The sequence below is a fragment of the Oncorhynchus keta genome, chromosome 30, assembly GCF_023373465.1.
Source record: "Oncorhynchus keta strain PuntledgeMale-10-30-2019 chromosome 30, Oket_V2, whole genome shotgun sequence".
Classification (NCBI taxonomy): domain Eukaryota; kingdom Metazoa; phylum Chordata; class Actinopteri; order Salmoniformes; family Salmonidae; genus Oncorhynchus; species Oncorhynchus keta.
The window spans coordinates 37,102,955-37,115,819 of NC_068450.1; the positions used below are offsets into that span (position 1 = coordinate 37,102,955).

A 12,865-nucleotide genomic window follows, 5' to 3' on the forward strand; every position below is an offset into this window, starting at 1 on the left:
TTGAAATATTATAGATCATTTAGGCTAAAAGCAACCTGAGGATTGAATATAAACATAATTTCACATGTTTCTATGAACTTTACGGATACAATTTGGATTTTTTTGTCTGCCTGTTTTGACTGCGTTTGAGCCTGTGGATTACTGAAGAAAACACGCGAACAAAACGTTTTTGGGATATAAAGCGACTTTATCGAACAAAAGGAACATTTATTGAGTAAATTAATGTCTTCTAAGTGCCACCAAATGAAGATCATCAAAGGTAAGGGATTAATTTTAGCTCTATTTCTGAGTTTTGTAACGCTTCTGCTTGGCTGGTTACTGTTTGTAATAATTTGTCAACTGGGCTATGTTCTGGGCTAGGTATGTTCTGGGCTAGGTATGCTTTTGCCGAAAAGCATTATATAAGTCTAACACTGTGGTTTAATTAATTTGTACCTTGTCAGCTCGGGGATTCGATCTTGCAACCTTTTGGTTACTAGTCCAACGCTCTAACCACTAGGCTACCCTGCCGCCACAAATAAAAAAGTTTAACCGTCCTAATAGTGTGTAATGTTTGTTCGCTTTAAAACAGAACTGCCTCTGAACTAGTAGGCTGAGAAAGCCTAAAGAAGAAGTGTCCTAATGCATTATCTAGTAGATGGAAGTAGACGCCTTGTAAGTAGATGTATAAAGAGCGTTGTCCGTGTTCTAATGTGTTCTTCATTGTGAGCTGATTTACCCTGAAGCACATGAACCAGGAAAAGGGCCTCTGTTCTGGGTAGCATCTGCAAACAGAAGCTGAGACAAGACAACCCCCCACCCCGCCTCTGCCTAATCCAAACACACACACACACACTCTCTCTCTCTGATAAGACTGACAGCCTCCCTCTATCCCTCCCTCCTCAATGATCATGCCCCATCTGAGACTCTTTACTGGGTCGGTACGCTCAGATGTGCACCCCACATTCAGCTCCAGACACAAGGCACAGGCTGGAGCCTAGAATGAGAGTTCCTCCTTCTGCACCAAGACTCCCTGAGACTAGAGCTAGCAGTCATTGATTTCAATCAATTTTGCGTAGTTTTTGACGAGTTTGCATCATATTTCTGTCTATACTTTTCGTTGAGGCTTGCGTCGATGCATGCTTTTCGAAATGTGTACAAGCAGAGTACGCATCCGTGCCCCGTTTCGCATACTTTGATTTGGACTTTTGCTCTGGCCCTGCCGTACTCCAATTTGCGTGCTCGGAGCACGGTCGTACGCATATTGAGAAACACCCAAAATCTCAAAAAGAACAACAGAAAATAGAACAGTAAGGGACATAGCGCCAGAGTTTAGACCCTGGAAGGGACAGAACAGAGTGTGTTTCGAGAAACTAACTATTAATGCAGAGTGATGGGAAGACAGTCACAGCTATGTAAGGTATGCAAATCACAAGGATTTCTCTCTCCCTCTCTCACACACACAAGAACCCAGACAAAAGGATGTAACTAATGGCGACCCAGACCTTCACGGGTGTCCTTTTAACTGCCTGTCAAAAAGCCATCCCAAGGTGAAGAAACAAAGGACCCATATCGCAATAATGTCACAGTGATAGATGAGGTTTTTAAACGGCTTGGAGTAATACATGTGCGCTGTTCTACAACTCTAAACAAATGTTTTAAAATACCCCCAAAAACCCATTGTGAAGACAGAATGAGTCCAAAGTGGCACCCTATTCAAATCAAATCAAATGTATTTGTCACATACACATGGTTAGCAGATGTTAGTGCGAGTCTGGCGAAATGCTTGTGCTTCTAGTTCTGACAATGCAGTAATAACCAATGAGTAATCTAACCTAACAATTCCACAACTACTACCTTATACACACAAGTGTAAAGGGATAAAGAATATGTACATACAGATATATGAATGAGTGATGGTACAGAACGGCATAGGCAAGATGCAGTAGAGTATAGAGTACAGTATATACATATGAGATGAGTAATGTAGGGTATATAAACATTAAGTGGCATAGTTTAAAGTGGCTAGTGATACATGTATTACATAAAAATGGCAAGATGCAGTAGATGATATAGAGTACAGTATATACATATACATATGAGATGAGTAATGTAGGGTATGTAACCATTATATTAAGTGGCATTGTTTAAAGTGGCTAGTGATACATTTTTTACATCAATTTCCATTAGTAAAGTGGCTGGAGTTGAGTCAGTATGTTGGCAGCAGCCACTCAATGTTAGTGGTGGCTGTTTAACAATCTGATGGCCTTGAGATAGAAGCTGTTTTACAGTCTCTCGGTCCCTGCTTTGATGCACCTGTACTGACCTCGCCTTCTGGATGATAGCGGGGTGAACAGGCAGTGGCTCGGGTGGTTGTTGTCCTTGATGATCTTTATGGCCTTCCTGTGACATCGGGTGGTGTAGGTGTCCTGGAGGGCAGGTAGTTTGCCCCCAGTGATGCGTTGTGCAGAACTCACTACCGTCTGGGGGCGGAGCAGTTGCCGTACCAGGCGGTGATACAGCCCGACAGGATGCTCTCGATTGTGCATCTGTAGAAGTTTGTGAGTGCTTTGGTGACAAGCCAAATTTCTTCAGCCTCCTGAGGTTGAAGAGGCGCTGCTGCGCCTTCTTCACAATGCTGTCTGTGTGGGTGGAGCATTTCAGTTTGTCCGTGATGTGTACGCCGAGGAACTTGAAACTTACTACCCTCTCCACTACTGTCCCTTCGATGTGGATAGGGGGGTGCTCCCTCTGCTGTTTCCTGAAGTCCACAATCATCTCCTTTGTTTTGTTGACGTTGAGTGGGAGGTTATTTTCCTGACACCACATTCCGAGGGCCCTCACCTCTTCCCTGTAGGCCGTCTCGTCATTGTTGGTAATCAAGCCTACCACTGTTGCATCGTCCGCAAACTTGATGATTGAGTTGGAGGCGTGCATGGCCACGCAGTCGTGGGTGAACAGGGAGTACAGGAGAGGGCTCAGAACGCACCCTTGTGCGGCCCCAGTGTTGAGGATCAGCGAGGTGGAGATGTTGTTACCTACCCTCACCAACAGGGGGCGGCCCGTCAGGAAGTCCAGTACCCAGTTGCACAGGGCGGGGTCGAGACCCAGGGTCTCGAGCTTGATGACGAGTTTGGAGGGTACTATGGCGTTAAATGCTGAGCTGTAGTTGATGAACAGCATTCTCAAATAGGTATTCCTCTTGTCCAGATGGGTTAGGGCAGTGTGCAGTGTGCAGTGCGATTGCGTTGTCTGTGGACCCATTGGGGCCGTAAGCAAATTGGAGTGGGTCTAGGGTGTCAGGTAGGGTGGAGGTGATATGGTCCTTGACTAGTCTCTCAAAGCACTTCATGATGACGGAAGTGAGTGCTACGGGGCGGTAGTCGTTTAGCTCAGTTACCTTAGCTTTCTTGGGAACGGGAACAATCGTGGCCCTCTTGAAGCATGTTGGAACAGCAGACTGGGATAAGGATTGATTGAATATGTCCGTAAACACACCAGCCAGCTGGTCTGCGCATGCTCTGAGGACGTGGCTGGGGATGCCGTCTGGGCCTGCAGCCTTGCGAGGGTTAACACGTTTAAATGTTTTACTCACGTCGGCTGCAGTGAAGGAGAACCCGCAGGTTTTGGTAGCGGGCCGTGTCAGTGGCACTGTATTGTCCTCAAATCGAGCAAAAAAGTAATTTAGTCTGTCTGGGAACAAGACATCCTGGTCCACGACGGGGCTGGTATTCTTTTTGTAATCTGTGATTGACTGTAGACCCTGCCACATACCTCGTGTCTGAGCCGTTGAATTGCGACTCTACTTTGTCTCTATAATGACACTATACACACTTAGCTTGTTTGCATCATGTTTCCGGTAACCTTGCCCTGGTTAAAAGCAGTGGTTTGCGCTTTCAGTTTCACGCGAATGCTGCTATCAATCCGCAGTTTCTGGTTTGGGAATGTTTTAATGGTTGCTGTGGGTATAACATCTCCGATGCACTTTCTAATGAACTCGCTCACCGAATCAGCGTATTCGTCAATGTTGTTGTTGGACGCAATGCGGAACATATCCCAATCCACGTGATCGAAGCAGTCTTGAAGCGTGGAATCAGATTGGTCGGACCAGCGTTGAACAGACCTGAGCGCGGGAGCTTCCTGTTTTAGTCTCTGTCTGTAGGCTGGAAGCAACAAAATGGAGTCGTGGTCAGCTTTTCCAAAAGGAAGGCGGGGGAGGGCCTTATATGCGTTGCTGAAGTTAGAATAACAATGATCCAGGGTTTTACCAGCCCTGGTAGCACAATCGATATGCTGATAGAATTTAGGGAGTCTAGTTTTCAGATTATCCTTGTGAAAATCCCCAGCTACAATGAATGCAGCCTCAGGATATGTGGTTTCAGTTTACATAGAGTCAAATAAAGTTAGTTCAGGGCCATCGATGTGTCTGCTTGGGGGGGATATATGTACGGCTGTGATTATAATCGAAGAGAATTCCCTTGGTAGATAATGCGGTCGACATTTGATTGTGAGGAATTCTAATTCAGGTGAACAGAAGGACTTGAGTTCCTGTATGTTGTTATGATCACACCACGTCTCGTTAATCATAAGGCATACCTCCCGCCCCTCTTCTTACCAGAAAGATGCTTGTTTCTGTCTGCGCGATGTGTGAAGAAACCAGCTGGCTGCACCGACTCTGTTAGCGTCTCTCGAGTGAGCCATGTTTCCGACTATTCCCTATATAGTGCACTACTTCTGTCCGGAGCCCTATGGGCCTTGTAAAGGCAATAGGGTGGCATTTGTGACACAGATAGAATTGATTTGACCACAGGAAGAGTGTTCCAATATTTCAAGCACATTTTTCAATATTGTGTTCAGTGTTTTACTGAAACAATCAGTGTTTTACTTTCCAGTCAGTATCCTGTTGGGTAGTGGAGGCTCCAGATGGAATACAACTAGTACAGATGTTGTGTCTTCACTCTTACATCAAAGTATAGTTGTGCATATTCCCTGACCTATTTTCCACCCAAACCCACCCACAGAGAGGGGGAGGGAGGGTAAACAGAGGGATGGAGGGCAGAGAGAAGTGAGTGGGAGGAGGGGGGGTGAGTGGAGAGGGACAGTAGAGAGAGTTCAAACATAAAAACAATGCCACAAGAAATTACACATTTTCACACGAGGGAGTTGAAAAGCATCAGTGGCTTTCTAAGGCTGACTCTTCATCTTAATTCATGTGTGTGAGTGTTGCTACTGTTGAAACCCCTTCTCCCACCCTGCATCACTGGGCTCAGAGTGTGAGTGGGGTATGGTGGGGGTAAACTAGGGGTATGTGGAATGGCTAGGGTAAACTAGCATGGTAATGACGGTATAGGGGCTGGACTGAGATGACGTGAGTGGTTGACAATCTATACTCCTGTGGTCAGACCCACCCACCCAGCCTCCATCTCAGGTCCCTAGTCTTTAATCCTAATCTAATCCAATGTCACGCCACAGTAGAACAGACCCATCACAGCTGCTACACATACATTCATATACATTAACTTTGACCTCTTAAACAGATAAAAAAACAAGGCTGGTTATGTAAATCCAAAACTTCATTAGCCTCTTTGGCTCAAAGGCAACAGAAAAATATATCTCATAGCATACATGTATACCATGTAAGCAGTTGCTGTATTTTACCATGCTGCTACTGGGCAGTACTGTAAGCCTTCCTCCTATGGATGCCAATCACAGTGTAAGTAGCCTTGCACAAGCGCCTGCTTATGTAGCGCGAGGCAGCTTGAGGTACAAGTACATCCCCTGGACAGGGCGCGAGTCTATCATCACTGCATTCCTTACCAAAAGGCTGGCTGGACCGCTTTTAAAGTCACATAAATCTCATCATTACACTCATAAGAAACACTTCATTAAAGCCACGAAAACACCCAATCAATAATACACAGGATGAGGCAGGAGTGGTTTAATTGACATAAACTAGAGATTAAAGAAAGTTATAGGCTAGACAGTCTCTCAGGAGTTACTGGTGAGTGAAAGAGAGGGAGAAGAGGGGAAAGAGTGAGGTGTTGCATAGGAATCAGAGACAGATTCATTTATTGACAGATGCCATGCAACTCTACATATTGTATCGATCCAGTGAGGTTAGAGGGAGGTTTAGAGAGAAACAATAAAAGCAGAATTTCATTGGTAAAAGTAATATCTCTTCATTGCTCCACAGTTCATCTTACTCTTCAGATGCATCTCATAGAATACGTTCAGAAAGTATTGTAAATTAACATAGATCAGCCATTACTGAAAGTTCATGTGTAAATGATTTGATCACTAACACTTGCCTGTATGCATTGCATGGCCTCATGCACAAGAGTGCCCGATCCGAGTGGGAGTAAGGAGTGTAAAGTCTAGAAAAAGCTAGTCTGCGTCAATTATAAATCAAACCGTTAAGAAGACCAGTCTGTCTATCAGACAATGGCAATGGTAGGACAAGTCTGCTTGAGACCAAAGCACTGTCTAAACACACTCAAAATGTCACTTTCTCTCTCCCTCCCTCGGTCCCTCCCTCGGTCCCCTGGCCAGTGATGTGAGTGGAGTGGATAGGTGAGGACAGGGAGTGTCCGTGTACTGATACACACAAAGAGACGTTGAAACAATGCGTGGAGACGGTAACACGCAACACACTGGAGAGATGCCTCTGTGCCAAAAACCTCTGTAAACCCTGTGAAGTGCTGCGTCACAGTGCATAAGGTAGACTCAGATGTCAGGGATGTTAAGGGGGATCGAAGGGCAAGGGAGGACTAAGGCCTATGCATGAATCACTGCCGATAGACTGCTAATAGGTACTTATCCCAGTCGGAGGCCGTTCCTTCTCTCGCTAAAACAAAAATGGTACCTGCTGTGTGCTGACCTGGTAGCGACGAACCTACCGTTTTCTACTTGTAGAATCGCAATGCTCGTCAGTTGCCAACCATATGACTTTGAGCCAATCAGAGAGCACAAACCTCCACGTGGGGGAGCCAACAGGAGACAACAAAAAGGAACATTTTCTCAGTACATCCACGGATAAGCCAGTCACACTTTATATACAATGTCGGCTATGAGATAGTAGCTAGCGAAGTGCACAGACGCAATGCACACAACACTAAATACTTCCTCCAAGCTAGCTAACCACTGTAGCTAGTATTGACATTATAATTAAATATGAGCTAGTTTCCATGAAACAGCTGCCAAATTAGTGCAGTGTCATTAGCTAGCTAGCTATGCCAGCCCATAGCCAAACATTTGGCTATGGGCTGGCACTGACAGTATGGGATTATGGAGAGTGAATTCAATTGTTTCTTCATCATCTTGCTAGGTAGTTATCTGGCTGTGGCCATCTGGCTTTCTACAAAATAGCAACATTAGCGCAGCTAGCTAGCTAGCTAACGTTGGAATCTAGACCATAAGCAACACACACGGACGCGCATTGCCAAACAACGCTACTGCCACCCTCTGGTTTGGAGTATTTTAACAAGGCTGAGCTGCTGACGGCTTCAGTTTTGCTACGTGAACAGCAACCCTACTGGTGTGTCTGAGCTATTGTGTTTTGGAGGCCCCATGCAGAGCGTCCCCCCTAACAAAACCTTTTTTTCATGGATTTATAGTAAACACTTGTAATTTAACTGTAAAAATGTATTACCTTTAAATATGTCATGAACACAACCAGTCACGATGTGTTCATATGATTGTCAAACAAATCACTTCAAAATGTAGGTTACCTTCGCACGTTCATCCAAAATAATTCCAGCATCCGGAACAGTGCACCAGTCAATGTTCCTACAATTCGCACGTGGCTGAAACGGTCTTACCGGAGAAAGCATCCGAGTGAGCAAAACAGCGCCCCTCTGTATTACTATATGTAGCCCATGTATCTGATGCTGTCTGGCCAAAAATAGTATGACATGCCATGGGCCACACATACAGTACATGTCCTCTGCCTCGATGACCATGGCAGTATTATCAGCAGCACCTGTCTTTTTACTAAAGAAATGCTTTAATTGACATAACATTTTTACATAGAAATTATCTTTCTTTCTTGTTCTCTGCCCGTCCTGAAAGCACCTCGTTGCTGCAGCTTAATGTCAATGAAAGTCACGTATGCAGTCACATCGCGTGAAACAATGCAGGTGAACTCTTTAGTGTGGAATAGTCCTTTATTATGAACCGTTGTGGATGATTAAGGACACTTGTTTATACTATTATGAGAAAAACTTGGATTAATATTGAAATGAAATATATGTAACAGAGTTAATTATTCTGTCCCCCTCTCCTCAACCTGGGCTCGAACAAGGAACCCCTGAACACATATGTAACTGCCTCCCACGAAGCATCGTTGCCCATCGCTCCACAACAGCCTCGGCCCTTGCAGAGCAAGGTAAAGAACTACTTCAAGGTCTCAGAGCGAGTGACGTCACCGACTGAACAGTTATTAGCGTGTACTGCTAACTCGCTAGCCATTTCACACCAGCTACATATATGTATGGAAAGAAACAATTGATCTATTATGAATTATTATTCAGCTGTTTTGATTAATTTACTTTTTGGGGGGACCGTTTTTGTCAGCAATGTGTCTTAATTAACCTGGGCACAGTGTCCAGGCAAAAAACAAAAAACTCTCTCAGCGTTTCCTTTGCAACTTTTAAGCTTCCTGCTGATTTTGCTGCTGCTGAACCAACCTGCTGATGGGGAGGGGACTCGAGCAGAGCATGGAGTGACTCAAACAGAGAAATGATTATACAAAATATATATTACTAGTGTTATTTGTATTAATATTATTCCTCTTCTGCTTAATGGTAAATCCACCACTGGGGTGGGGAGGGAGAACGGGGCAGTGAAAAATAACGAATTACATTATCCCTATGAATAAGCACAACGTGCGCACACACATTTAACTATTTTACATGAACTCCAAAATGATGGACTGCACATGCATGATATTATATCGTACATAACTCCTACTATCTAGAATGGATGACATAATCTTGCTTTACCCAACAACAGACTGCACTGTGACAAGTAAGGAAAAGACACTATGAAGTATAATAACGCAACAACACTGTAGCCTCTTCCCAAAGCAAACCGCATCACAACTGTATTTCTGCTTTAATCAAAGCAAACAGGTTTTATTAAAGAAGAAGAAGAAGCCACTTTCCTTTCATATACATTTCCCCCTTCTGTGTTCCTTCCTTTCAAATTGTAAAAAAAATTGTGCCCAGAACTACCTGGAAAACCAAAAACTAGACCTAGCCTGCTTTGGTGTCCCGCGTAGGTGACTAAACTCCACTCCACGGTGAAGGAGGTTTCGGATGAACTTCGAGTGGAGTTTAATAAGCTAGTGTCCCACCCAAAACTCAAACCAGAGTAACTAGCCTACCATGGTTATAGCATACATTGACGCCACATACTCCAAACAGACATGCAACATCGTTCAACAGAGAGAAGTGGACCTGGATCCCGCCATACCTTTGAAAAGGACCGCCATCCATAGATAGATCCCAATCGAACACGGTCCAAAAAACGTGCGGCACCGCATCCTTGTGTTCACAGGAATCCGACGTCCCGCGAGTCTTCACTGGCGGCTAGATTGAAATTGCTCGCTCAACTCGGATTTGAGCACTTGGTTGGGAAAGGGTGAGAGTGAGTGCGGTAGATATAGTTAACAACATTTGCGTGTGCACGCTGCTTAAAACACATGCTCATACATTGTCAAATCATAGTCTGCTGTAATGAAATAAATTTAGCGCATAACAAAAATCCAACTACCCGGTGTCGGAATTGTCGGTTAACATGATATGATGACCATGTGAATCTTACACCAAACTTGTGGCTGACGTTAGGATGTCCCTCTTCGCTCGTTTACCTTTTCCGTGACTCTCTGCTCCTCTGGTCTGTTCGACGCGCGCGACAGGGTTCGCGTCGTCTCGGCTAAGAGGGCTTTCCACTATTTACCACAGCCACATACTCAAAAATTGGCTCGTCAAAATTCATGAAAACGCGAACATTCGCTTTTTGGTCAACATTTAAGGTTCGGCATACGGTTAACAGTGTAAGGTTAGGGCTAAGGTAACGTTTACTTTTTTTTAAAATCACATTTTAAGAAGAGAAATTGAATAAATATACTTTGTGGCGACTAGTGAAGACCCGCTAAGAGTTTATAGATTCAGAAGGGGCTTAGGGTTGAGGTCAGAGTCTGGTTTTTATCGTTTTACAGTAAATATGACCATCAATGTTCTTGTGAGTGAGTTGTAACCTATAGGCTAGCAAAAACAGAGGAGGGGAGTGAATAGGTCATAGACAGTAAAGTATAATAGATGAATGGGCTAAAAGGTGGAACTCCTCTACGTTAGTAATTGTTTAGTGCTAACCGTCAAAATGCATTTTTGCCATTCTAGTATTAATTAACTTCATTTAGGTCTGTTTATCCTATTTTTTTCCTCTGACCGGGCTTGTACAGTAATCAATTGATCTATTTATTCCATTCCATAAATTATTTAAACGAGAATATAATCCGATAAACGGTGATGGGGAAACACTACGCAATAAAGCGTGCCAATTGCGCTGCCTTCTCTCTCTCTCTCAAACTGGAATTTCCATGTGTAGACTACTTTAAAAAGCGATCTAAAGAAAAGCAACATTGACATGTTTGTTCTTGCTATTTTACAGTTCGGCTGTCTTGATCCCAGCAGGAAGGTTTGATTTGTGCACACTGACATGCGCGTTTCACACAATAGGCGAGCGGTTGGGAGAGGGAGAGCCAGACAGGAACTGTCCAGTGCTTGGTGGTGCTGTCTCTGTCTGCGCCGTGTCTGTCCTGTCTGGGACAGCCGAGGTGTCCATGTCGCCCTCTGAATCTAGAACTATTTTGCAGGTCTAAATTTGCTCTGTCATTTCACCGCTTGGGATGAGACAAAGTGTGTCTGAGTGTGCGAGTTTGTGTGTGTGTTTCCTCATTCAGCGTCACTAACACACCAGACACCAGGAGAATTTGTTCCCAATGTGCTACTGCCTCCCACGCCTTATCCCTTCCATACTCCTCGGGGACTTTCCTTTCACTGAGAGCAGTAAACACGTAATGCTCACAAACACACACTTTGAGATAAGCAATAATACACACACTCTGCTCAGAGTAGACAGATCTGTCACAGGGGAAATTTTCTGAACTCTGAGCTGCTAGGGTGAGAGAGATTTTTTCTTCTCCCTTTTCAATCTTTTCCCTATTTCTCTCTATACCCCCTCTCTCTCTCTCTCTCTCTTCTGTCTCGCTCTACCCCCCCCTCTCTCGCTCTCTACCCGCCCCCCTCCTCTCTGCTCTCTACCCGCCCCCCTCCTCTCTGCTCTCTACCCGCCCCCCTCCTCTCTGCTCTCTACCCGCCCCCCTCCTCTCTGCTCTCTCACACTGTTGGAGGTGATATCCAGAGTGACAGAGACTCAGTGGCCTGGTCTTTACCAGCAGGAGCACCACTGTGAGCTCGAGATCCGATATGGCAGCAGGACAGACCACAGGAGTCAGCAAGCACCGTGTGTGTGTGTGTGTGTGTGTGTGTGTGTGTGTGTGTGTGTGTGTGTGTGTGTGTGTGTGTGTGTGTGTGTGTGTGTGTGTGTGTGTGTGTGTGTGTGTGTGTGTGTCAGAGAATGAGAGATATGGTGTTTTACAGAGGTGGAAAGAAAGGGGAGGTTGGGAGTGAAACAGTGAGTGAGAAATTAATCTGATGAGGGAGGGAGGGATGCTTGAGAGATGGAGTTAAAGAGGACAAAGCTGCTTGGCTCATGTTAATTTTTAAAATATTTTATACATGAGATGTGCTGTACTAATGGGATTTAATGCAGTAGACTAGCATGTATTCCACTCTCCAGTAGACCAGTGTGTAGTCCACTCTCCAGTAGACTAGTGTGTAGTCCACTCTCCCCTGCATGCATGAGTGGTTACTTAAATTTAACAGACTGCCCAGGACATCTGCTCAGATAATGTTCACACACACACACACACACACACACACACACACACACACACTAAGATATATGTCCACACAGAAATACATTGAGATTGCCCTGGCTTTAGCAGGGCCTGGACACATCACTCATAACTTAAGGATGTGATGGAATGGGGTCAGGTGAGTTTTGGTGTTTGTGTCTGAGGCTCTGTGACTTTGATGTTTGGGACCAGGGGTTCCACAGGGACAGTTCCCAAATAGATAGAGCACAGGTCCCAGGGGCCGTATGTAACATGCATCTCACAGTAGGAGTGCTGATCCTTCTGGTCCTTCTGTAGCTCAGTTGGTAGAGCATGGCGCTTGTAACGCCAGGGTAGTGGGTTCGATCCCGGGACCACCCATACGTAGAATGTATGCACACATGACTGTAAGTCGCTTTGGATAAAAGCGTCTCTAAATGGCATATATTATTATTATTATATTATTATCTAGGGTCAAGTCCCCCATGTCCATGTAGTCTTATTCTTTGTGATCTAAAAGGCAAAACTGATCCAAAAATCAGCATTCACACTGAGACGCTTGAGCTAGCCCAGTGAAGACACTGCTGAAATACACCCACAAGTCGTTCTGATACAAGCCCCTGTTGAGCCACAATGACTGCCCTGATATAAACAGGCCAAGAAGACCATAGATCTTCATATTGGTAACAGAGTTATGAGGTGTCTGGGAAAGGTTGGACCTCTCGCAAACACTTAGGAGTCAGAGTGAAAAGGTCAAGAGATACACAGGGAGGAGAGGAAGAAAGGAGGGGAAGAACAAAGAGCTCAATGTGATATTGTATACAATGTCAGTATAGCATTAGACCTGGGAGGAAACTGTTCCACACACTTTCCTCGCTGAATTGAAGGGAGTATTGTACAGCTTCTCAAAGACACTTATACAGTAAC

At 44.7% G+C, this 12,865-nt stretch overlaps 1 protein-coding gene across 1 annotated transcript in view; it reads right to left on the minus strand.

The window, feature by feature from the left end:
- Positions 1-9,879, minus strand: part of LOC118363490 (neuronal acetylcholine receptor subunit alpha-7-like) — a 68,967-nt gene extending 59,088 nt beyond the window's left edge. The window contains exons 1-2 of the mRNA XM_035744399.2: positions 9,802-9,879; positions 9,451-9,603 (exon numbers count right to left, since the gene is read on the minus strand). Of these exons, the coding sequence (XP_035600292.2) occupies positions 9,451-9,520 (70 nt within the window). The 5' untranslated portion in view covers positions 9,521-9,603; positions 9,802-9,879. The remainder of the gene's footprint in view (positions 1-9,450; positions 9,604-9,801) is intronic.
- Positions 9,880-12,865: the final 2,986 nt, after the last annotated feature.